The 27,622-nt window shown below is 37.3% G+C and overlaps 1 protein-coding gene and 1 non-coding gene across 2 annotated transcripts in view; one reads left to right on the plus strand and one right to left on the minus strand.

The window, feature by feature from the left end:
• The window catches only part of GFM2 (GTP dependent ribosome recycling factor mitochondrial 2), a 74,546-nt gene that overhangs the window by 18,701 nt on the left and 28,223 nt on the right, over positions 1 to 27,622 (minus strand). Inside the window, exons 7-19 of the mRNA XM_047087925.1 lie at positions 27,115 to 27,203; positions 21,854 to 21,942; positions 20,221 to 20,281; positions 19,792 to 19,971; positions 15,723 to 15,803; positions 13,778 to 13,926; positions 12,288 to 12,428; positions 11,884 to 11,983; positions 10,319 to 10,508; positions 6,237 to 6,313; positions 3,704 to 3,842; positions 1,856 to 2,035; positions 421 to 536 (exon numbers count right to left, since the gene is read on the minus strand). Coding sequence (XP_046943881.1) covers positions 421 to 536; positions 1,856 to 2,035; positions 3,704 to 3,842; positions 6,237 to 6,313; positions 10,319 to 10,508; positions 11,884 to 11,983; positions 12,288 to 12,428; positions 13,778 to 13,926; positions 15,723 to 15,803; positions 19,792 to 19,971; positions 20,221 to 20,281; positions 21,854 to 21,942; positions 27,115 to 27,203 — 1,592 coding nt within the window. The remainder of the gene's footprint in view (positions 1 to 420; positions 537 to 1,855; positions 2,036 to 3,703; positions 3,843 to 6,236; positions 6,314 to 10,318; positions 10,509 to 11,883; positions 11,984 to 12,287; positions 12,429 to 13,777; positions 13,927 to 15,722; positions 15,804 to 19,791; positions 19,972 to 20,220; positions 20,282 to 21,853; positions 21,943 to 27,114; positions 27,204 to 27,622) is intronic.
• LOC124523407 (U6 spliceosomal RNA) lies at positions 5,878 to 5,981 on the plus strand. Its single transcript, XR_006964991.1, has one exon. It is a non-coding gene; the product is annotated as a U6 spliceosomal RNA (small nuclear RNA).

A 27,622-nucleotide genomic window follows, 5' to 3' on the forward strand; every position in this document is an offset into this window, starting at 1 on the left:
ACGTGAACTCAAAACTGAAACTAATATTACATCTTCAATGTCCTTTATAGTCCATCTTGGGCCAGGATACCCCCAAAATGTCCCCTAATTAAACTACAAAGCTCACCTCTAACAGCTGTGTATCTGGGATGGGGAAACCAAAAATGCCAGTTAAGGAAACCTGACTCTTTGCTAAAATCAGAGAATATTTCCCGGCAGTCTGTATTAAGCAGTAACTTCCTAGGTCCTCTTACAGATATAACCCTGGTGATTAAGAAATCAGAGACTGTCCAGGGTAAAAACTCTTGCTGACTCTAAGGCGCAGACGGCATCAATACAAGTGTGAGGCACTGCAAGGCACAGATGTCTGTGGAGCAATGGCACACTGCTATCAGGACAGTCACCCTAAAGCAAAAAGGAGAACCACAGGATATTCTCTACCTTTTGTATGCATCTGGAGACACAGGCAGAAATCATAGTTGTGGAGGTACCAGGATGAATTACCAGTGAATGTACAGCAACTGCCACATCTTGGACTGGGGATCCAAGCAATGGTCCTAGGCAAGGGGAAAAAACTTAGGTTAGCACTCAATATGCAGTGAGGAGTAAAGACAGGGAGAGGACTTCCAGTTTCCACTTCATTTAGGCAGCTTAGAAGTCACCACTCCGTCCCAGCAGGTATAAAGCAGAACAGACTGAAAAATAAGCAACCCCTCCTAGAGCCATAAGAGAGGAGAAGACAAAGGACAAACCAGACAAACCAAAACCAGAGAGGCAGGCGAACAAAGAAGTCACAGCTTCCTGGAGCAGAGCCTCACCAGCCCAGGAACCAGTGCCACAGCAGGAAAACCTCAACTATAGAGAAGTCTGGGAGTTAAAAACTTCAGGGGGACACAGTCATAAATCATAAGGGGGCCCCCATAATTTTTTGAGATGTACCTCCCGGAGCTCGAGCAGGTTCTTCCTGTAAGTATCAGAGAAAAATGTCTTTGTACTTCTGACAGAGTGGAAAAGAAACCATTCTGAAATACTCCAGAGCACTCTGTTCTTACAAAGGCCTGCTCTCAGGGGAAACTAGTTAACTAGAGCCTAAGAAGCAGGGGCATTAGCAGGACCTAACTGACTTGGGTGAAATACCTAACTCCAGGCCACCCTAGCCATCCTGTCCAACCTGAGGCTAGTGAAAAAAAACAAAAAACACTTGTGTGGTTCCCCGTCCAGAGGCATGGGCTCACTATAAGCCCATGGATTAGAATGCTTCCTTTCCCCCAACACGTGACTTCCACATTACTACACACCATGTTTACAGCAGTTCCTTTTACCCAGTACATCATGTTAGGCCATCAGGAAGAAATTACAAGGCATATTAAAAAGCAAAAGCACAATATGAATACAGAACAAGCATCAGAACCAGACATGGTAAGTATGTTGGAATGATCGTATCACATGACTGATATATGCTAAAGACTCTGATAAAGTAAAACACATGCAAGAACAGACAGAAGTCCTAAGAAGAACCAAAAAGAAATGCTTGAAATAAAAAATAACAGTGAAAGAAATGAATTATCTTTGATAGGCTTACAAGTAGACTGGACACAGCTGAAGAAAGTGTGTCTGAGTTAGAAACTATTCACAGAAACCCCCAAAACAGAAGAACAAAGTGAAGACTGGTAAAAAAAAAAACAAAAACAAAAAAAAACAAAAACAAAAACCCACCAGAATATCTAAGGACCACGGGACAATGGAAACAGGTCTAACATACACATAATGGGAAGAGTAGTGAGAAAACAGTACCTAGTTAGAAACAATGTATAATATTAGGAGTGACTAAGTGGTTGATTATGATACTAAGCTTACCTTTATTTGAGTACCTTACCTTGGAGGCATGCACTGTGAATCCCATTTTCAATGGCCTCTTGGGAAGCCGTTGGAAGGTCTTCACTAACACTTCCAGCATACTCAATAACTGGCATAACAGAGGCTGTTTCAACTGGTTTTACTTCCAGTTCTACAGTCACAAGATGCCGTTTGTCTCCTAATGTTCTATCTAAGGTATCTGTAAACAAATAGAATATAATACCTTAGAGATTTGTTCTGGAAAGGTATTAAGGTACCACAACTGGAAAAACTGCAGTCAACAAACTCAAAGTCTCATAGAAGATAAAGTGGGAAAAAATATTACAGTGGTACTAAATACAGCATAAAGATGTGGGAGTAAAAAGTTCTATCAAGAAAGCATTTGCTTCTGTGTTTATCAATGTAAAAACCAGCTCTCAATCACTTAATATTACTGCAAGGTTAAGATGTGTTGAGGCAGATGATCCCACAAGTTTTGACATGTAGATCACACATTTAAATTTTTTCAAATATCTTATGTGACTGAAATTCTTTTAATTATAAAATTTTTATTTAACAGTAAAACAGTACAAAGGGTTTATCTAATGAAATTAAAAAGCTATTTTAACTCTACTAACCAACAAACTGTTAAATTTCATATTCTTCCAATGTTTTATGCATTTATGATTTCTCAAAATAGTGACTTTTTAAAGATTGAAAGCAGTATCTCTCATTTGCTAACAACCAACAGCAGTCACCAATCTCCATCATTACTAAAACAAAACTATGTTGTATTTTTGTTAGTGACCATGTAATAGAGTGATGCATCACCTAAATTAAAACTTAAGAATTATAGTCTACAATTTCTCTTTATAATAAGCTAAAAATAAAGAACTTATGAAACCTAAAAACTACTCAGAAATAGACCACTACCAGTAGTAACCTACAAGCTTTCCAAAGCCATCACTATCATGATATAATCACTCATTCCTATGAGTTTCCTTAGTTATGTTACATATGCATGTATTCCTAAACAATATAGTTCACTCTGCTGTGTTTTGAATTTGTTATTATGTATTCTGCAACTTGCTTCTTTTGCTTATCTGTGGGTCCTCTGGGCTGATGCATATTGATGTAATTCATTCTTTTTCACAGCTGTTTAATATTCTGTTGTATGAACACAATACCATTTACACACTCTCTGTCCATAAATATTTGGGGTGGTTTTTTCTATTCAGAGGTGGTTATTATTATTATGTTCTTATGAACATTCTTATATCCATCTCTCAGTGCACATGTATAAGAGTTTCTCTAAGGCATGTGAGAAGTGCTAAGTAGTAACGTCTGCACACAGTTGGCTTCACAAGGAAGTTGCCGAATTGTTTTTGTAGTGGTTACATAATTTACACTCCCACCCTAAGTTTTTAGGAGTTTACATTGCTCAACATCTCACCAACACTTGGTGCTGTCTGATTTAATCCCTGCCAATTGTGTTGGTGTAAAATATCTCATAACTTGCATGACCCTAATCATTACTGATATGAAGAATCTTTTAATATGTTCATGAGCCCTCTGGATATCCTTTTTGTGAAATATCTCTACACGAAGGGCTTATTGTACCCCATGACCACCACTGAAAAGTACGTTTGTTTGATGAGGGCTCATCATTTATTTGATGTATTGAGTGGTACAGGAATAGGGCTGGGTTTAAAACAAAACAGAACAAAATCCTAAAGAGACACAAAAATACACACACACAAAACCTATGCCCACTGATGGAAGACGCTAGTGAATATGAACCTTGCTTTATGCAACTACATTGAAAGATTTGGAAAAGAGATCCTGGAGAGAGAGAAAAACACAGCAAATCCTAAATGTTTTATTTTACCTGTGGCACGAACTGCATTTAGAATAGTCTCTCGGTATGCCACCTGGAGAGGCCCTAGATAGGTTTCCAATCCATATTCTCTCTTGATTCGGTCATGAATAATCTCAATATGTAACTCCCCCATACCACATAAGACAGTCTGGTTAAAACAGGAAAATAAAACCAAGATCAAAGAAAAAATGTTTATCACAAAATACTATATAAAGGCATTATATCAATATGTTATTTTTCATTAATTACAAACTGAGTTTCTCTGCAATTTTTTTTTTTTGGTTCTTCCTCAAAACATTTTTGTTCTTTTCTGAGTGGAATAATAGGTCGATTAAAAGTAAATTTCTAGGCTATTCTGTCTTTATTACATGACAGTTTAATTAGGCAAGTAGCATCTAGCCAGGACTATATTCCCAACCATATAGCTTAGTTCTGGCCAATGAAACATGAGTGTAACTGATGTTGGCAACTTCTGGGTTATACCTTTAAAGAAAGGATAAAGCCCTTGTCTTAATGGAAATGTAAGCAACTGTCTTAAGGATGAAAGCGACATCTTGTTATTTGGGGGGTGAAGAGGATAAGCTTTTCCCCAAATATTCCCAACCACATTGGCATTTGTTTCCCAATCATCCTGGGCCCCTTACAGTATTGTGACTAGTTAAATTTTTCAGACTAGCTTGGACCTTTATTTGACAGTGAAATTATCTTTTATCTTTGATCTTTCATTGTTACTTAGGGCCCTTGTTAGAACAAGCCAAATTTTTATCAAAACCAATCAAGACATGCTTTTAAAAAAATTTTTTTACAACACTAGTTATTCCTTAAGGTGTTTGTGTATGAAAGAGTATAGTGCAAGGAATCCATATTTGCTCAGTCTTATTCATATGCCATCTATGTAGTAAAGAATTAACTGCACCCAAAAAGAGGTATGGCCCTTACCCTCAGCTACTAGTAGGTAATCTCTAGGCCAGGATGCTGCCTGATGGAAGTGTCTTTACTTGTCTGGGGGATTTTGTCCACGAGACAGTGTAACAATGTGATTTATGATGTGCGCTTCAGAATAGCCTTATCTGTTCCGACCTGGAAAGTCAAGGTAATAGCCTCAACTTACAGGAGGTACTGGAAACTAAAGGTCAACCACATGAGCAGTATGTAATCAAGCCTTAATAAAAACTCTGGAGGGGTGGGGTGAGCCTCCCTGACTGGCAATACCCTTTACCAAAAGGGTTAATACATCCCTGAAGATGAAGGAAGATAATGCATTTAGAACTCTCCCAGATTTTGCCCTATTTGTTTCTTCCTTTGGCTGGCTCTAATTTTATCCTTCCACTGTAATAGAGCTGTAATTATAAGGAACAAACAAACAAAAGGATTATTTTGTTTCAATTGCTGTACTTTAAAGTTAAAGTAGTGAATTTGGAAAAAGCAAGTTGTAGAATAATACAAAAAGAATGACTTGTTATATATCTGTATATATCTCTGGAAAAAATAAACTGTGGTTTATAACATAGCACAGCGTAAGACATTTGGGAAAGTGTGAAAGTCTATTCACATTTTCACAGTTGTTTACCTGTGTAAATTAAGATGGAAAAAAGGGACACCTTAATTCTGTACTCTGAACCCGTGTGTGTTATTTGTCATTTTTTAAAAAAAGTATGTGTTGGCATTTTTAAATGAAAGTTTTTAAAAAAAAAAAAAAAAGTTTAAGTGCTTGTTGCTGTCTCCTTCAGTATTAAACTAAATTACTACCTCATTTAGCTGGCATTTGGGAAATAAATACTCCATAGTTTTCAGATTAACTAAATCCTTAGTTTATCCTTAAATTTATAATCTTCTAATCTTCTAAAGGAACTTGTTCTAAAATCTTACACAAACTTTACCCTGCCTTCCTAAAAAGACACAATGAACATGTGTTCTTCTGCTGTAATGTAATATCCACAAACTTCTTACCACCTACTTTACAGCTCTACTTCCTCCCACAGTGTTAGGTTGTTAGTCATCACTTCTCCCCCCACCTTATATGTAACTGACAAGAAAAGCACCTTTGCATCCTCCCTTTAGTATGCCGGGTTTATAAGCCTTAGGAGCATAAGAAGCTTAAGGCTTTGTCTTGGGGTTGTACTTTATTTCAAAGTTTCACAAAAGGCTGTCTTCTGGAAAACTGAAATGACAGTGGTCTTTATGTGCTCACTTTGGCAGCCCATATACTAAAACTGGGACGATACAGAGATCAGCACGGCCCCTGTGTGAGGGTGACACGCAAATGTGCAAAGCTTCCATGTTAAAAAAATTAAAAAGTGGTTTAAAGAAGTGAGGCGTAATTAATTATATTGAGGAAGTAAGGAAAATTTTTCTATCTAGTTTGACAGTCAACCTGATAATCAGAAATTTGTATTATCGGAGAACCAAAAGAGAAGGTTTTTTCTTTCGGGGGCATAGACCAATCTGTTTTAGATATATGCATTTAAATACAGAAACACATACACACACAAATACTACTATTGAAAGATTTCTGGAAGTAAAGTTGTAATAAAATGTGAACCTGTCCAGAATCAGCATCTAGCTTCACTTTCAAACTGGGATCTTCACGTTGAAGGCATTTCAATGCATAATCCAAATCTAGGGGATAAACAGTAAATGTTATCTTTACATTTCATCTTTTAGATAATGTAACATATGTTCTAGTGGGGGAAAAAATGAGCAAGCAAATTTTCAAAAAGAACGTTTCAAACAGCATCAATGCTTTGTAGTGAATAAAACGAGGTGATAAAGTGATGGGAAGTTATTTAAGATTGAATGATCTGGAAGGGCCTCCCCAAGGTAAGTTAGATCAAGACACAAATAAAGAATGGCCATATATGCAAAATCCTGAAGAAACAGAATACCAGAGAAAATGCCTGTGCAAGAAATCGTTTGCTATTAGAAAAATAACAAGATGGTAGCTGGCTATTAGCAGGTAATCACATCATGTAAGGGCTTGTAGGCCAGGCTGCAGAATTTGAATTTGCACTGGGAAGCCACTAACATCATCTGATTGTATTTCACAAAGATCTAGGAAAAGACAAGAAAGCAAAATGCCTTCAGAAAGAGAAGCAATGAGAAACTGGCAAAGGAAACTAAATTACCCCATGAATAAAGAGATGCTAATGTGATCACTCTATGATGAATTATCACACCCAATGAGGAAACAAGAATATATTATTTGAAATAAAGCCTCTAAAGTCAAGTGATACTTTAATACAATCAATTAGCTGTTAACTGTATTCTCCCCCTCTACAAAAGATGTTCGAAGTTTCTCAGACATGAAGTGCGGCTAAAGAAAAGAGCTGAGCAACGGATTCATGAACCAACCTTACCACACATTTAAAGTGGTCTTATATTCCAGGGACCCTGGTTTATATTCCAGGGACATACGCTTCTAGATATACACTGTCCAAGTAGTATCCACTAGCCATGTAATTAGTATATTAGGAGTCTAAACAGACATATACTCTAAGTATAAAATACATACCAGGTTTCAAAGACTAAATATGAAAAAAAGAAAGTAAAATAGCTCATTAATTTTTTATATTGACTAGATGTTGAAATACTATTTTTGATATACTGGGTTAAATATATTATTAAAATTAATTTTGCCAATTTATTATTTTTTTATGTAGCTCTAAGAAAATTTTAGATTACAGTTGATGTTATATTTCTATTGAACAGTATTCTTCTGGACTCTTGACATCCCAAAGTCAGGTCCAAGAACCAGCAACACTGGCGTGATATGGAGCCTGTTAGAAAGACAAAATATCAGGTTCCAGTACTGAATCAGAGGCTGCACTTAACAAGAATTTCAAGAAATATATTATGCCCATTAAGGTTAAGAGGCATTATTTTACACAGTATCTTATTTTTTTTTTTTAATTTTTTTTTCAACGTTTTTTATTTATTTTTGGGACAGAGAGAGACAGAGCATGAACGGGGGAGGGGCAGAGAGAGAGGGAGACACAGAATCGGAAACAGGCTCCAGGCTCCGAGCCATCAGCCCAGAGCCCGACGCGGGGCTCGAACCCACGGACCGCGAGATCGTGACCTGGCTGAAGTCGGACGCTTAACCGACTGCGCCACCCAGGCGCCCCCACAGTATCTTATTTTTAAGCACCTATTCAAAGAAAGTAATAATGCTTATGACACTGTAGCTTTTGAAATGAAAACACAGTAACTTTATTGTAAAATGCAAACTCATTCAAAAATATTTATGACGAATCTACCCTTCAGGAGTTTATTGGGATGAAGAGGGCATTATAAGACAGAGTGTCAATATAATAGGAACATGGGGTAAATACAATGGAGAGCCAGAATAAAGAAAAGGTAGATTTGCTTGAAAGAAGTCTAAGGGAGACTCTATAAAGTCCCATCCCCTGTGGGACTTCGGACCTCTAAGCTAATGCCCATTAACTAGACTTACTTTGGACCCCAGACTTTTCTTCCTCAAGTAGTTAAAAGCTGAAGCGCTAGATTTAAAATGAGCTGGTGCAACTTAACTGCAATGTCACAATTTGAATTTATGTACTCACAATGTTTGAAATATGAAATTTACTTTAAAATATTTTTATTTTTTATTTTTTAAATGTTTATTGTATTTCTGAGAGAGAGAGAGAGAGCGAGCGAGCGAGCACAAGCGGGGGAGGAGCAGAGAGAGAGAGGAAGACACAGAATCCAAAACAGGCTCCAAGCTCTGAGCTGTCAGCAGAGAGCCCAACGCAGGGCTTGAACTCACTAACTGCGAGATCATGACATGAGCCAAAATCGGCATTTTACTGACTGGATCATTCAAGCGCCCCTCAAATATATTTTTTAAAAGTCAGATTATTTTGTTTGGGCAGCCCCTGCTCTTAAATGCCTGGCTACCCCTGATATAACTAGTTTGGTCAACTTTGATACACATCAACCTGGGTAGCCAGATTCTTAGGGTCAAGACTATACCCTTAGTTGGTCTCAGGGCATTTTAAGGTGACAAGAAAACTTGCTGCTATACCTGTTTTAATTTCATTGCTGTACCTTTACCAACTGGACAAGAACAGACCCAGTTTCCTTCAGTATTTGGGGGCTGTCTTAAACCAGTATTCACACTTCTTTCATGTGAACTCCAGCTTGAATGGTGAGGAACTGGAACCCCTACTTGTCTAGGGATCTTCCTGTTTCTTTTCCCCTTGGTACTCAAGACATGGGAGGCAGTAAATGGGTGCTTTTGTTTTTCCATCATCTGTGAGCCCAACTTGTTTAAGGGGAAAAAATAGCTTCTAATGCCACCTCTAGAACTAGGTTTGTCCTTCAACAACTTAATATAGGAATTCAGTGAGGGCCTCAAAAAGAAGTGATGCCTGAGATGAGATTTTCTAATTACAGAGTGAACATCTTCCAGGTAGACAAACTGCATTATGCCATTATAATGCAAGACAGAACAAATGAAAAGAAATAGTAATGCAAAAAGAGCATGGTATCTTCAGAAAACTGGAACTAGTTTATTACAGAAGTGTAAGGTGTGAGTCGTTATTCTGTCTTACTTTTTTTTTTTTGGTGAAAGATGAGGGTTCAGAATGAAGGAGGAAGTTTCAAACAACGAGGCCAGGCAAGAAGGCTGGTGTCAGCGATTGCTAGTGGTCTTCCTCTCTATTCTGCTGCCGCCTGCCTAAAAGACTGCATTTACCAAACTCCTTGCAACTGAGCGGCCAGATGTCTAAGTAATAGCCAGTGACACAGAAGAAGTCTTTAAAGGGAAAAGGACACATCTTCTTCCTCCTTACTCCATGTCTCTTTCAGGAACTCGGCCATGATGCCAGAGGTGCTAGCAGCCATCCTGTGATAACTAAGGATGGGAGCTACAGACTCAGAGAGGCAGGGCAGAAAAACGAGAGCCCGGGGGCCTGATGATGGTGTAGAGCCACCCTCTAACCCCTGGGCTCCCAACCCAAGGCACATTTTACAAGAGAGAGAAATAAACTTTTGTCATTAAAGCAACTGTTACTTGGGGGTTTTCTGTAATATGCAACCAAATCCAATTGGAAATCATACAACTGAAATCATGAGATTTATATACCACAGAAAGGAGTCTGGGTTTGTGCTATATATAAGTAATGAGGAGCCACTGAGAACTTAAACAGGCTAAAGCACGAGTACACAACACTCAAAAAGGTCAAACAACATTACCATAGTATATAAATATCTTCACTGAGTTCTAAAGGTTGAGCCAAAAAGCAAGGAAAAGGAGCATTTTGTAAATGGTGATGAGAAAATGAATCCTTCTGAACTGTTAACTGTCTAATCTATTATAACTGGAAGGGGAATCCTGACGCCAGTTACTTCGGATGCCAATGACAGCACCACAAGAACCAGAGCAAGGAAGATGATGATAGTCGAAAATGGCCAACATGTGGGAAAAGAATAAATAAAAGGAGCATGTAAAAATCAAAACATCTTAAATAGAAAACAAGACTAATCCCAAGTAATACCCATGACTTCTGATAAAACTGAACTCAATCATGTGAGAAATCTTTTGAGGGCATAACATAACTATCTGTATCTAAATTACTAACTGTATCTAATTACTAGTTAATTGATACACCAAAACTATTGTACCTGGCTGCTTAGCCACCGAAGGGGGTTCTATGGTACAGAAGAAGACAGGTTCTGGAATCTCCACCCCAGCCAGAAGAAGTCTTTCGGCTTCATTGTTCCGTCTATGTTTTTTTCCTCCTTCTGTTTCGGCTCGACGAGCTGCGGCTAACGCACTGGACTTGGATGAGGCAATGGTGTCTCCTGTGGCGGTCTGTAAGCAAACATCGCTCTTGGAACAAGACAGGCTCAGTGAGCACTCAGCTTACACCGAGAATCACGAAATATGAAAACTTCCAATGTGACACTTTCATCAGAACTTAAAACAGGAACAAATTCACAAAGCTCACTGCAACTTTGCATAGGTAAAGCTAATATAACTTGTGTAAGAATTCTATCCAATATACTGCTGTAATAAATTCTAACAACACACACACACACACACACACACTCTCTGTCTCTCTCTCTCTCTCTCTCTCTCTCTCTCTCTCTCTCACATACACTCACTACACATTCAAAATTCATTTGGTAAAACAAATGTACCTTCCTAAATTTTCAATCATATCAAAATAGGTCAATTTTTGTAGAAGTCCATTTTAAGAGTTTTACCACCAGTAAAAATGTCTATAACTGTTTTACAGAAAATCTTCCATTAACTAAAATAAGCAATTAACCAGAATTCTCTAGACCATGCAGAATTGATAGCATCCTTACAGACTCATTATTTTTTAAAACTATAATTTCACTTTTAAACTTTAATATTACAACATTCCATGCCAATTTCCTTCTCTGTAAAGATATTCCTAATGAAGCAATAGTTCAAACGTCTCTGTGTAACTCCTTCAAATATGTACATGAAGCTCCTGCCTTCAGGTGGACAGAGGACATTTCAAGGCTACAAGTCCTATATCTGGACTGTGGACATTTTATACTAAAGGATCTTGAATCCTGCAATTAACCATAAAGAGGTTAAAAAATGTTCAAAGTAACCATGGCTATCCTAAATGCCAAATACACCAAAGTTTAATGAGAAAATGTATTCAATTTAATCCATATATAAATGAAATGTCCTTAGTTTTACCTTACCAAAAACATACACAGCATCAACTTATTTTCATCCATTCATCTGACAAGTCATGGACTGCCTCCTATATGTGATGCACTGATCTAGGGACTAAGGACAGAGAACAAAAGAAACCCAAGTCCTTGCCCTCATAAAGCCTTCATTGGCAATATATCTTCAGTTATTACCCGGATCAGTTATAAGGTTAGATTAAATTGTCAGCAACGATCAAGTAAAATACCCAATGAGAATAACAAAATATTTATTAAATTTAAAACACAGGTATGTATCTATAGTGTATTTTCACTTGGATTTGAATTTTACATGAACATAATCCACACTTTACAGTCTTCTATAATTTTCTTTCTTTCTGAGATTCAACCATGTTGATGAATATGCTACAATATTCATTACCCCACTATTGATGACTATTTGGATCCTTTGTGGGTTTTTGCTACCGCAAAATGCCTGGTTTTAATTAAACATTTAAGCTAATAGTTCCTAGAGAAACCATCTGGTCGCTTACGTGTTTAAGGCCAACAGTCAAAGCAATGTTACCAGCAGTCAGTGAAGGGATTTCTATATGTTGGTCAGCAAATGGCAAAAGAAGACGACTTATTCTCTCCCTGTAAAAACCATGATTTATTTCAGTAAAAGAATTTTTAAAGAAATGACTACAGTTTTAGAAAATAAACTAAGCTTCTGGAGTGCTTGAGTGGCTCAGTTGGTTAAGCATCCAACTCTTGGTTTCGGCTCCAGTCAGGATTGCACGGTTCATGAGTTTGAGCCCTGCATCAGGCTCTGCACTGACCGGGCGGAGCCTGCTTAGGATTCTCTCTCCATCTCTCTGCCCCACTCCCACTTGCTCTCACTCTCTCTCAAAACAATAAACATTAAAAAAAAGAACAGAACCTATAAGCTTCTACTTACGTGCAGTTTCCATTAATATTATAGATGGCCAACTGGGGTTTTATCATGCCGGAGTAAATGCGCATAAACACCAGTGGTCCTCGCTGCTTGTCATGAAGAACTTTAAATGCCAGGGCACATAAGTCACCCTTATACCATGGCCTACAAAATTGAGACATTCCAGAAAGGCCTTTAAAATACACTTCCCATATATCTATGCAGATCAAATCAGAATCACTGTGCAAACTTAACCCTAATGTCCTCCCTCATATCTTCTAGTTAGCTACTCTGGCTGATTAAATTATGTCAGTACTAACTACCTCTCTTCCTCCACAAAACTAAATTATTTAATGGAGATCATTAATTGCTCAAAATTAAAAATAATGGATTCTCTCCCAGATATTACGTCTACTCGCAAATAATTTCACTGCCTAGAATTCACTCCTCAAAAAATATACCTAGGATAGGTATACCTTCCTATTTTGTGAGAATATACCTTCTCACAAAAACCTGTACAGGGTAAATGTATAGGTGCTTTCTAACTACTACTTACACTCTGTCCTCCCACCTTCTCTCCAGTTGCATGATCATAGAAATCTACAATTCTTACAGATTGATGTCCTTAAACTGGTGCACACTGATACGTTTCAGAAAGCCTGAATCCCTCTGAAATTGCCAAATTTTGTTCACAGGCACATTTTTCTGAGGAAAAGCTCCATGTTCTCATTAGTTTCAAAAGAGCCCATGACTCAAAGTAGGTGAGACACTCCTATTATAGAACTTCTCCATCTCATCCCTAATTCCCTCCAATTTTTAACTTTAGCAAATACTCATATAGAGTTTACCATATACTAGGTAGGCACTGTTCCATTTGCTTTATAAGTATTAACTCGTTTGATTCCTGTAACAATCCAATAGGATAGGTCCTAATCTCTGTATTTTACAGGTAGAAGGTTAAACAACTTGGGAGAGCTCAGATTTAAATCCAAGGAGTACACAGTCCATGCCCATAATCACTTTACCATTAATGCTTCTCCAATTGAGAGATATGAAAAGTGATTAATGTCCTAGTTAAAGGATTAAACAAAGTCCATTCCTGCCTGAATAGTCACTTGGATTTTAGAGGATTTATTACCAAGTACAAAGCTGTTAGTGACAACAGAAGTAAAACAATACCCTTAAACCACAAAATATTTTGAGCTTTTTAAAAATCTTGAAATCTAGTATAAATTTATCTACAGAATATTTATCAAACAACTCCACTATACTGTTTGTTTTTTTTAACTAAGATGACAGCCACACATTCTAGCTCCATTTGTAAATATAGCAGGTTATAAGACATGCGAACAAATGTCCCTTTCAAGTAAAAATTTATATAGCTCTACATCATTTATAACAATATTCTTCACCAATGTTATTCAAAAATGGTGATTCAAATGCTCTTTGTGAAACAAGACCTACTTTCCCGCTTTTGCGAGGCTATAAGATTTTAATCTGTACTGCATACTTACAGAAATTCATAGTTGCGCTCTTCAGGTGAAGGCAAGTACACAGTAACAGCATCCAACAAGGGCTGGACACCTTTGTTTTTCAGGGCACTTCCACAAAGCACAGGCACTGCTGTCTGAGCCAGTGTTACTCTGCGAATTGCAGTCTGGAGCTATAAAGCAGAGACAGAAGTACTGTATTCTGTGTGCAGTATACTGGCTCCAACTGAAGTATCTCAGAATTAGACACCCTCGCCAACCAACCATGTAAAACAGAACCACTCAGCACACTTCCATCATTCTTCATGGCCTTATTCTTCTGTATTTTTCTTTATAATGTTAATCACTACTTGGTATACTGGATATATATTTAATGGTTTATTGTCTGTGTCCTTATCCCCCAGAATATAAAATCTACATGAGCGTTATAATAAGTCCCATAAAACATTGCTAAATCCCCAGAAACTACAGAAGTACCTAAAATAAGTAGGTATTTAAAAATATTTCTCAAATAAATGAATTAAACATACTTCTGATTTAACCTTGATTGTCTAAAAGAGGACCTGTACAGAAATTAAGAACATATATATGAATTACAACTTCCTCAAAGGAATTAGACCAACATTAAATCAAACTCAGGAGCGCCTGGGTGGCTCAGTCAGTTAATCGTCTGATTCCTGATTTCGGCTCAGGTCATGATCTCACAGTTCATGAGTTCGAGCCCCGCAATGGGCTCTGCATTTGTGCAGAGTTTGGGATTCATTCATTCTCTCTCTCTCTTTCTCTCTCTTCCTTCCCCCTTGTGCTCTCTCTCTCTCAAAATAAATAAATTTAAAAAAAAATCAAATCCAAAGAAAAATGAAAAATCAGGGTAGAAATCAAATTTGAAAGACCTCAAAAACGAAGAAAAGCATGGGTGTGTTTGCAACCTACTGGTAGGAGAATGGTATATCAATTCCTCCTCAGATCATAAGCTCTTTGAAAAGAGAAACCATGGTATGTGACTACAGGGCACAACAAACATCACATCTAAGCGCTCAAATACTAAACGATAACATATTTCGATAATTATGGCATTTCGTTCAAAAGAAAAGTACTTTTTTCCATTCCTAACTTCAAAGGTCTCAAACTTAATCTTGAGACTCATGTTTTTCTTTAATTCTTTTTGTGAAAAATAACTAAGTACATTTTCTGTGCTCAATCTGGACCCCATTATATACATATATATAATCCCCCTAAAATACTTGGGAGGCGCCTGGCTGGCTGAGTTGGTGGAGCATGCAACTCTTGACCCTGGGTGCGTGAGTTCAGGCTCTGTGTTGGGCAGAGTTTACTTAAAAACAAACAAACAAGCAAACAAAAAACAACTTTACCTGGTAACTCGTTTCATAAAGAAAAATAAAGACTGTTTGCCAAATTCATAGGGGAAGGTCCCTAGCAGAAAATAACAGAAATGCCTTGAAGAAATTTGTCCTAATTCAATTATTACTACTATTTTATATGCCTCTTCTCTGGTTTAATGTATTTCAAAAGGAAACAAAATAAATAAATAAAGACCTGTAATGAGCTTCTAGTAAGAATTAAAACGCTGTCAGAAAAAATAAGAAAAATCATTGCAGTAGTCTATAAAACCAGTAAATTTTCAATATAAAATTTCCACCTGTAATTTCCCTACTAAAGAAATGATCACAAGGAAAGCACTGCAAAGAAGGAATGAGTAACTTGTACTGACTCAATAAGAGTAAAAAAGACTCAATTTCTGATTTTGTAAAGCATATCTGAAAACAGTAAATCACTACCATTATTTAAGCACTTGTATTAATAGTGACTTTATCTTAATGTTCTCCTAATTAAGTCAGCATTTTCTAATGCTATGCAAAGTTGAAAAAAACTAAACACCTGAGACAGAAAAATCAAACCACATCCAATTAGTAAAACTTCATCAAAGCAAATGAATAATAAAATTTACCTTTTCAGCTGGTAGCAAATCAAAATTTTCACTAAATTCTCCTAAAACCAAGTCAGCAAATTCATCATCCAAATCTGCAACCTACAAAGAACGGTTTTAGTTCTATAACTTGCTTTTATTGTCACAACTATTAAGTCCAAATAAATGTACATTATCCAAATATTTCAAAATAGCTACATGATCTACCTTATCCAGGCCACAGAACTCTCCTCAACATCTCAAGAGATAAACAGTATTTCTTTCATAGGAAAGGAGACTGAAAACTGAAGATGTGCTATTATAAGTTCCCTACATACATGAGAAGCAATAGCCAGATGAAGTATCTCAATAAAGTGCTATCCACTCAGAGTGCTCGAAAGAAATAAAATACCACAATTCACAGTCAGTGATAACATATCTAATGGATTGCTGTTTTTAGATAGATTTAGAAGTCTTAGTTCATTGAAAAGTTTCCTCTGGGGAAAGTTTCCTGCCTGGGTGGCTCAGTCGATTAAGCATCTGACTTCGGCTGAAGTCATGATCTTATAGTTGGTGAGTTTGAGCCCCACATCAGGCTCTCTGCTGCCAGCAAGGAGCCCGCTTCCTATCCTCTGTCCACCCCTCCCCTGCTAATGTGCACATGTTCTCTCTCCGCAAAATAAGTAAAACATAAAAAAAAAAAGTTTCATCTAGTATTCCTTTAACATTATGAATATTCACCAGATGTCCTAAGGCAGTCCAACTAAAATAATTCCTGTTATTCTAATCCGGCACTGCAGGAACAGATATAAATTGAGGGTCATAGGCATCATTTCAGCAATAAAAATGCAATTATCTAATTCATGTTCTTTTCTTAGTTATCTGCATATATGAAATAGGAGAATTCAGCTGACAATAAATTTAATAAAAGTTTCAAAAGTTTGTAATAGTACAAAAGAGCAAAACATTCAAACTTGGAGACAAAAACACACTTTTAACAGCTAAGTATTGTAGAAACATACCTAACCATTCTCCGGGCGGGGGGGGGGGGGGCATATATGATGGATAAGCATAGCTTCTGGAATTAAACTGCCTTGAAATGGCTCCACTACTTGCTGACTTATTCAAAAACTTAAGTTACATCACCTCTCTCTTTTTTTTAAATTTATTTATTTATTTTTGAAAGAGAGAGATAGAAAGGATGAGCAGGGGAGGGGCAGAGTGAGGGAAGAGAGAGAATCCAAAGCAGGTCCCATGCTGTCAGTGCAAAGCCCGATGCAGGGCTCAATCTCACGAACCCCAAGATCATGACCTGAGCCGAAACCAAGAGTTGGATGCTTAACGGACCCACCCAGGCGCCCCCACATCACCTCTCTTCACCTTGGTTAATCATGAAGATAATACTAGTACCTACTTCAGAGGGCAAGGATTGAATAACCAAGTGAAATCATGCTTCTAGAATGTATAGGAAGAATATAGTAAGTGTAACTTATTATCACTATTCACCTTTAGAACACAGGAAGTTGCTTCTAGTCCACACTAATCTTATTCTCTAAAAAAAAATTTAATCGTGGTAAAATTTAACATAAACAGAATATAAAATTTACCACCTTAACCATTTCTCACTGAACAGTTGAGTAGTAGTGTTAAGTATATTCACATTGTTGTAAAACTAATCTCCAGAACATTCTCAATCTCACAAAACCCAAATTCTATACCACGAAACAACTCTTCCTCATTCTCCTATCCCCTATCCCCTGGCAACTATGATTCTACTTTCTGTCTTTACAAATCTGACTACTCTAAATACCTCATATAAGTGGAATCATTATAGTATTTGTCTTTTTTCCTGGACTGACTTATTTCAATTAGCATAATGTCCTCGAGGTTCATCTGTATCGTAGCATGTGTCAGAATGTCATTCCTTTTTAAGGCTGAATAATATTCTATTGTATGTTTATACCATATTTTATCTACTCATCTTGTTGATGAACACTTGGTTGCTCCCACGTTGTGCCCATTAGGAATAATGGTGCTATGAACAAGGAAATGCAAATATCTCTTTGAGACCCTGCTTTCAATTCTTTTGGATATACATCCAGAAGCAGAAATGCTAGACCATTTGGTAATTCTATTTTCAATCTTCTGAGGAAACACCATACTATTTCCCACAGTGGCTGCATCATCTTCATTCCTACCAGCAGCGCAGAAAGGTTACAGTTTCTCCATATTTTGCCAACACTTATCTTCTGGTTGAGGGGTTTTGTGGGGGTTTTTTGATTGTAGCTATCCTAACAGGTGTGATGTGGTCTTATTCTCCAATTCTATAAATACACATGTATTCCTTGTAATCAGCACTTTAATATCTACAGAGAGTCTCAAATCTAATTTTTGTTATATTATACTACCCTGTCCTAAGACATGCATTAGACATGCCTAAGATAAAACAAAGAAAAATCTCAAAGGAGAACTAATTATGCACCCAATTACTGACTAATAAATGTCAATTTCAGGCACCTGGGTAGCTCAGTTGGTTAAGAGGCCAACTCTTGATTTCTGCTCAGGTCAAAATCCATGTCAGGCTGTGCTGACAGCACGGAGCCTGCTTTGGATCCTCTCTCAAAATAAATAAACTTATATAAAAAAATACATACATACATACATACATAAATGTCAATTCTACTTTTATTCTGTTTATGGCTCCCCAAATTAGAGAAGCAGTAAAGCAAAGCGGGTAAGAGCTCCAGCTCTAAATGGAATCAGACCTGGGTTCTGGTTCCAGCACTACTCCTTATTAGCTGTATGACAAATTCGTTAAGGATTCTAAGTTTCTGTTTCCCCACCAGTAAAACAAGGATAATATAGGCTGCTATGAGGATTAAATGTATCACATGTAAAGCACTTAAGCTAGTTCACAGTAAGTCCTCAGTAACAGTTACCCAGTAATAAAAAGAACAATGACCATTATTCTGTTAATGATAAAGTTGATGATTACTGTATGTTATAAAGGGAAATAATTACTTCAAGAACAACTTCATACAAAAGATTAATGAAAACAATTAATGATGACAGGATCTACTCTGACCAATTTAATTCAGAAATAAAAAAAATTAAACAGTTCAGATTCAAATGTTTTTCACTACCATAAGATTCAGAGAGTTTATGGCACATGCCATTCACTCTCTGAATCTTATGGTAGTGAAATGTATGTATGTATTTTTTTATATAAGTTTATTTGAGAGAGACAGAATCCAAAGAGATAGAATTAGTGCCACTGCACTTAAACTTATAGCAGAAATAAACCACGTTTATTAGTATATATGCCAACAATACCATATAAAATATCATAAATATTAACAATCTTACTACTTTCTATTAAAATTTTGAGGGTGGATGAGGTCCAGAGTTACCTATTAACTATAAAATTAATGGCTTTAAAATTTTCTAAGTTAATGTGACATTTGATAAAATAAAAGACGGACACACTCTCTGATATTCCTAGGTTTAACCCTAAACAAATTGTCACAAGTGTGTACAAGGAGATACATACAAAGATGTTCACAGCAACACTGTTTGTAACAGCAAAACAGACAACATAACCTCAAAGTCCACCCACAGAAGAATGGACAAATGTGGTATAATCATATTGGAACATGACACAAGATTGAAAATGAAGCATAACCACACATAACAACAAAGATGAATCTGCAATGTACTGTTATAAAATACAAACAATATCACTCCATTTATGGAAAGTTCAAAACCATGGAAAACTAAGTCCTTCATGAATATATACATTTGTAGCGAACTATAAAACAAAGCAAATGAAAGAAAAGGCTACAACCAAAATAGTGGTGGGGGGAGTAAATGATAAGTGGAAAGGAGAGAAATTTAAACAGAAGTGTCACACAAAGATTCAAGGGTATTGCTAATATTCTATTTCTTAAGCTGGGTGGTAGAAACATTGGTGTTCATCGTATTCTTCATTACACTTTATATATTACACTTTAAACATACATAAAGTATATATTTACTTCATAAATTTCATAATATATAAAATATTTTTAAATTTTCTAAATATGCAAATGTAAACTCAAAGTATTTACTTTACCTGCTCAATTAAGGCATTCCTTGCTTCAGTTGTCTCCTTAAGCAACTCAGGATCACTCATTTCCAAAAGGGGATTCCTCACAAAGTCTTTTCCATCATCTGAATTAGGATTCCAAAGAAGTTTTTCTTTATTTACTACATCCACAACTCCTTTGAAAGCTTTGCCTTCACCAAGTGGTAACTGCAAATCAAAGCGAGATTAACTTTATTAAACGATAACTCAATTAGAACTGCATTGATGAGAAAATGTTACCTTTCTCCACTTTCCCCCAAATGGCTATTAACATTATTACCATAATCTATATCTTTTATTTACATGCCAACTTCTTCCAAAAAACATCTGAGATAGTTTCAGATATATATGTCACAATAAAATGATGAGGAAATTTGCAGCTGCTGCTATTAATAAATCAAATATTAATCAACCAACCTGCAAAAGTAATGGCTTTGCCTTCAACTTCTCTCTGATGCTTTCAACCGCATATTTAAAACTGCAGGAAGCAAAATAACTATAATTAAAAATGTTAAGATTCTTGGGCCGCCTGGGTGGCTCGGTCAGTTAAACGTCCCACTCTCGCTCAGGTCATGATCTTGTGGTTCATTATTAGGGCCTCACACTGGGCTCTGCGCTGACAGTACAGAGCCTGCTTGGGATTTTCTCTCTGACCCTCCCCTGCTCATTTGCTCCCTCTCTCTCTCAAAAATAAATAAATAAACTTAAAAAATGTTAAGATTTTTTTAAATGTTTATTTATTTTGGGAGACAGAAAGAGATCGCAAGCAAGCTCCTTGCTGTCAGAAGGAGTTCAATGCAGGCTTCGTCTCATGAACCGTGAGATCATGACTTGAGCGGAAATCAAGAATTGGATGCTCAGGGGCGCCTGGGTGGCGCAGTCGGTTAGGCGTCCGACTTCAGCCAGGTCACGATCTCGCGGTCTGCGAGTTCGAGCCCCGCGTCGGGCTCTGGGCTGATGGCTCGGAGCCTGGAGCCTGTTTCCGATTCTGTGTCTCCCTCTCTCTCTTCCCCTCCCCCGTTCATGCTGTGTCTCTCTCTGTCCCAAAAATAAATAAACGTTGAAAAAAAAAAAAAAAAAAGAATTGGATGCTCAACCGATTGAGCCACTCAGGCGCCCCTTAAATGTTAAGATTCTTAAAACAGATTTAAGAATGGTCTCTAAAATCACAACCATTTTCATTGTCCCTAATGTTCACCAGTGAACAGTTTTCCACATGACAATATCTTGAGTAAACTTTCAATGTCAACTTCAAACAGTGCTTGGGTATCTACCATAATCCTGCCACAGAGATATCTAGAGTATTATTATTATAAGCTTCACTTATTATAGTTTGAAACTAAGATTAAATAAACTGATCAAAGTCACCAATAATAAAGTTCAGTTAGACATTCAAATGCATGATCTGTCATTATAACTCAAGGATTCTTCTAACAACTACATTTGCTATCACACACAGCTATCCCCTTTCTTCCAAAAGCCAGCCCAATTTTGCTGTAACTTTACCTTAGGCGTTCTTGGTATCATGTTATCAGTTCAGAATTAGGATAGAAAATTACATAAACACAAAGCATACTGTGTGGTTTGAGGAGAGGGACAGTTGGTGTTTTGTATTTGCCACTTACACACTGACCAGGATCTCTCCTTATCACATTTCTACCTGTTTTGAAACTCCTTTTTTAATGGGACTGAATTGAGATTCCATGGAATATTTATACTCTAGAGCGAACAGCTATTTATAAATTTAAGTTATAGTCCATTAAAAACTCAAAATTGTATTCCTACTTTTTTTTAATGTTTATTTATTCTTGAGAGAGAGGGGGAGAGAGAGGAGAGAGAATGTAAGGAGGGGAGGGGCAGAGAGACAGACCCAGAATCCCAAGCAGGCTCCAGGCTCTGAGCTGTCAGCACAGAGCCCAACGTCGGGCTTGAACTCCCAAACCGTTAGATCATGACCTGAGTTGAAGTTGGATGCTTAACCGACTGAGCCACCCAGGCACCCCTGTATTTCTACTTTTAACAAATGGGGGGGGAAAAACCCTTGAAATACCTTGCTCCAGTTTTGTCCATTTTGTTTAAAAAACAGATTCGAGGTATCTTGTGTTTATCAGCTTGCCTCCATACTGTGAGAGTCTGGGCCTGGAGCAAAGAGAAAGGGAAAAAAAAACACATATTGTACAAAAATAACTCCACTACACATGGAACAAATAGATCTAAGAATCTATTATAACATGGAACTGGGCCCTGTTCCAACACAGAATTAGTGCCGCTGCACTAGCTACTCTTCTGCTAGTGGGTAATAGGACAAAGAACGTGATGAAGTGTGATACAGAATGTGCTTCAAACTGAGAATACTCCTTTGGGTGGTCTAGGTTGCCATACAAGGAGAACAAACACCTGGGAGGTATTAAGAGTCATGGAAAGAGGACTTAATCAAGAACCAGAAGATGTCATTTTTGTCTGGTTTCACCCTACCCAGAACAGGTCACATAATACTGAACTCATCAGTTTGCTGACCAGCAAAATAGGGACTTTTGCCTTAATTCTTTTGTTGTTGTAATGTAAAAAGAATAGGACTGTACTACAAAAAATGATATTGTGAGGGGCACCTGGGTGGCTCAGTCAGTTAAGCGTCCGACTTCGGCTCAGGTCATGATCTCACGGTCCGTGAGTTCAAGCCCCGCATCGGGTTCTGTGCTGACAGCTCAGAGCCTGGAGCCTGTTTCCAATTCTGTGTCTCCCTCTCTCTCTGACCCCCCCCCCCCATTCATGCTCTGTCTCTCTCTGTCTCAAAAATAAATAAATGTTAAAAAAATTAAAAAAAAATGATACTGTGATAAAAATATGCATTTTTACTCCTGAAACCAATATTGCACTATGTGTTAATTAAAATTTAAATAAAACTTTTTAAAAGTACATGCATTTTTATTGTGAATGTTTAAATGTTGAGTTAAACTGAAGAGTGAGGGAAAAAAAAGCCAATAACTGTATTTCTTAGTAGCAATTCTCACGTATTTTTTTTTTTTAATTATTTATTTTGAGAGAGACAGAAAGCATGCATGCATGCATGGGAGGGGGCAGAGAGAGAGAGAGAGAGAGAGAGAGAGAGAGAGAGAGAGAGAGACTCCCAGGCAGGTTCCAGGCTATCAGCACAGAGCCCCGATACGGAGCTTGATCCCACAAACCACGGATTATGACCTGAACTGAAATCAAGAGTCAGATGTTTAACCAAATGAGCCACCCAGGCGCCCCTCTCATGTGCTTTTCTATTTGACTTCTTTTAATTCTAATTTTTACACATTTTAAATATAAATAGTTTGAGTCTGTTACAATATCTCTGCCTAGTGGAGTCTCAAAGCCCTAGAACAGAGCATACAAAGCCTAATGTGCTGACATTACCTGATACAGAAGCCACTTTATATAATTTGTTTAGGTAAAATTTAGATAGAATAAAAAACACTCAAGTGTATAGTGCGTTCTCGTAAATGTATAGATTTGTATAGCTACTATCCCAACCAAGATATAGAACCTAAGAAATTTTTCTTATGTCCCATCCCCCATAAACAACCTGTCCTCACATTTGTCACCACAGATTCATTCCATTTTTGAAGCTCATATAAATAACATGGCTTACACTAAACATAAAGTTTTTGACATTCATTTATGTTGTTAGGTATGATGGCTGTTATTTTTGTTGTTGTTGTTTTGTTTTTGGCTAAACCCCTTCGTATAAATGTGCCAGCTTGTTTGTCCACCTGTGGATGAGCACCCAGATTACTTCTAGTTTCGGGCTATTATGAATTTAGCTGCTGTACATATTTTGAAAAAGTCTTTAGGAGACAAATGTTCTCATTCCCTTGGATAAAGATACAGGAGTAGAAGTGCTGGGTGAGAGGATATGTGCAGACTTCATTTTATAAGAAACTGCCAAATAGTCTTCCAAAGTATAATATTTTACAGTTCCACCAACAGTGTATAAGAGTTCCACTTGTTCCACAACTTCAGCCAGTATTTGCCATCATTTTTTTCAACTTTAGCCATTCTTGTGGGTGTCAAATAGTTTTTCTTTGTAATTTTAATTTGCATTTCTCGATAATCAATGAGACTGAGCATCTTTTCGTGTGCTCACTGGGCCATTCATGTCTCTGGTGAAAAATCCACTCAAGTCTTTTGTCCATTTATTTACTGAGTTGTAAGTTTTTATTACTGATTTGTAGTCATTCATATATTCTGGATACAAGTCCTTGATCACACCCATGTACCATGTATTATGAAAATTTCAGCACATACTTCCTAAAACAATGATATTTTCCTACATAATAGTGTTATCGCATTCTGGAAATTTAACATTCATATACTATATCTAACATGAGAAATTTTTTCATAGCCTACAGCTTCCCTTTTTATTTTCTAATTTTTTTAGTTTTAATGAGAAGATGTAATTTTGATAAAGTCCAATGAATCAACTTTTCTTCTTCTAGTATGCTTTATATCCTAAGATATTGTTACCTACCCTCAAGGTAACTAATTTCTGCATATGGTGAGGTGGGGGCTGGGGGTATATTATAAATTTTCCAAGAAAAAAGCATATTAAAAAATATAGAAAGACTTCCATTATCCCACCTGCTAGCTAAAAGTCCATTTTAGCATGTTGTAGCACATAAAAGGCTTCTGTGTCACAAATTCAGAAATTTCCTATTCCAATATATTTCAATTTTGTAAATAATGCCATCTGTCAAATGTACATATACAAGTCATAATGACAGAAAGAATGCAACCATTAGGACGCGAAGTGATCAGAAAGAAATGGGAATAATGTATAATCAACCTCAGACCTCAAGGTCAGGCTGTACTTAGATCAAAAAAACATCACTGCCTGTCAGCGGTCCTCAGGTCGGGCTTTCCATAACTGTATTATTTCCCCCCAACAACTTTTCATTCTGAAAAATCTCAAACCTATAAAAAAGGTAAAAAAACAGTACAATAAATACCCATGTACCCTTCACCTAGATTCACCAAGTATGAACACTTTGCCACACTTGCCTTTTTCTCCCCAAATGTGCATATGAACACATTAGAATGTGTGCACTGGGTATGGGAATGTGCCACTTGGATCTACTACACAAAGGATAATTAAATGATAGCTCCAGGTGCTATTCATCTTGACTACTAACTACCACGGTCTCTCAAGGACCAGCTAATGGCCAAGCAGAGCAGAAGTACTAATGTAGGTTATTCCTACAAAACATGTGGGACTTCTCCAACAGGCGACTTTGCCTTGAGGACTTCCATCAGCCTAGCCAAACCCCTTTTGGAAATGTGCTATAGTCTGAAACTCTTCCTACCCAATCAATCGTCCTGTCACCAAGAGCTCCCTGATCTGCCCTCTGGTCTGAAAGCTCTCTTCCACTTCTCTCTTTTCTCCTTTACTCTTCACAGGGATTTCCACCAATAAATCTCTTATGCATCTAATCCCAACTTGGCATCTAATGCTCAAAGTACCCAAACTAACAACATACATGTATGTGTGCGTGGGAGGTGAACCACTAGAGCAAGATGCAGATATCATGACACTTTAATCCTAAATACTTCAGCCTGTATTTTCTAAAAATAAGGATATTCTCCTACATAACCATTTACAAAGATCATATTCAAAGAATTTAAGCAGATACAATATTTTTCTTTTTTTTCTTTTTAATGTTTATTTTTGAGACAGAGAGAGACAGAGTGTGAGCAGGGGAGGGGCAGAGAAAGAGGGAGACACAGAATCGGAAACAGGCTCCAGGATCTGAGCTGTCAGCATAGAGCCTGACGCGGGGCTCAAACTCACAGACCGTGAGATCATGACCTGAGCTGAAGTCGGACGCCTAACCAACTGAGCCACCCGGGTGCCCCTACAATACTTTTTTCTAATAACATATTATCTATATTAAAATTATTCTGGTTTTCCTACTGATGCTCTTTGTAACTTTTTGTTTTTGAATCCAGGATCCTTCCAAAGATCGTATTACATTTAGTTTTCTCGTTTGTTTAGAATCCTTTCAACTACAGGGGTGCCTGCGTGGCTCAGTCAGTTAAGCATCCAACTTCAGTTCAGGTCGTGATCTCATGGTTCAGGAGTTCAAGTCCCGCATGGGGCTCTGTGTTGACAGCTCAAAGCCTGGAGCCTACTTCGGATTCTGTGTCTCCCTCTCTCTCTGCCCCTCTCCTGCTCACACTCTCTCTCTTTCAAAAATAAACAAACATTAAAAAAAACTTTTAAAAAATTTCATTTGATTGCCTTCTCATGATTAGATTTGGGCCAAACATTCTGCCAAGAATACAACATAATGTTGTCCCTTCTTAGTGCATCCTATGAGGAAGCCCATGGTGTTGATTTGTATCATTTGGGAAATGTTAATATCGATCATTTAGTGTATCACTTTTAGTAATTTTAAGATTAGAAGAAGTGAAGAGGATTCTATATTTAATAAAAAGCCAATCTTGAAATTGTAAGACATATAGCGATATGCTAAAGAGTACATAACTGACCCTAGTATAATTTATTTTAAATCCACTTTTAAGATTTATTCAAAAAACTCAGTAACTGTTAGGACACAATTCTTCATGGGTATTTCACCTTTCTACATAGTTTGTTAGGAAAGGCACTAACTGCCTTTGTTCTGGACGATGTCTTCAAAGATGTCTTCAAATATAGTAAACAGCTTAGAAAGAGAAGTGTCTTCCTCTGAGTCAAAAGGTAGGTTTGTTTATAAGCCTGGAAGATAACACCTCTCTCCAGAGCAAACAGCAGGCATGCTTACTGCCTATTATAAAACATGTGCATTTTCTAAGCACAGGGTTCCATGGCATGTGCAACTCTTGACTCTCCTGACTCTCTTTAGGTCACCCTGTGGGAATTGGGGCTTGGGTAACTAAGACAAGAAATTATCGACACTCTGGCTATTGCTATTCCTGTGATTAACAGTCCTTTGTCTCTGACTCAAAAGTCTTATGCCAGCATGCCATAAAACTGTGGCAGGTTAACTAGTTAGCTTAAAAAAACAGGTAAGAATCTCAAGCCCTTCACAGTTTTCAGCACTAACTTTCATATTTTCTATAGAAAAGCAACTATTTCCTTTTTATTACGAAATATCTGAGATCACATATAGACCTGTATATGTGATTGCAGTATTAAATTCCAATTTCACCATAATTTGATTAATATGAACTTAACAAATACAGGGCTATCGTAACTAAATCTGATACATTCTACTTTAAGAAAAAATCATGTTGTTGGTATCTTCACTTTACTTTGAGAATATTTTTTACCTCTACACCAGCAGAGGCATCAAACACAGCTACTGCACCATCCAACACTCTAAGGCAGCGCTCAACCTCCAAGGTAAAGTCTACATGACCTAAAAAAAAGATAAGAAACATAACACTTAAAATCTTTTATTAATTTTTCTGTTTATTTATTTTTGAGAGAGAGACAGAGAGACAGAGCATGAGCAGGGGAGGGGCTGAGAGAGAGGGAGACACAGAATCTAAGCAGGCTCCAGGCTCTGAGCTGTCAGCACAGAGCCTGACACGGGGCTCGAACTCATGGACCGTGAGATCATGACCTGAGCTAAGCCTAGACACTCAACCTACTGAACCACCCAGGAGCTCCAACACTTAAAATCTTTTAAAAACTGAACAAAAAAACATGATCCAGCAATCCCACTTTGGGGTATATATCCAAAAGAACTGAAGGGAGAGTCTGAAAGACATATCTGCACACCACACTCATAGTAAAACTATTCACAATGGCCAAGAGGTGGAAATCCACAACCCA

This window comes from Lynx rufus, unplaced genomic scaffold, assembly GCF_022079265.1.
Source record: "Lynx rufus isolate CCGP_SWC_20201006 ecotype Redwood Valley unplaced genomic scaffold, mLynRuf1.p SCAF_1, whole genome shotgun sequence".
Lineage (NCBI taxonomy): Eukaryota > Metazoa > Chordata > Mammalia > Carnivora > Felidae > Lynx > Lynx rufus.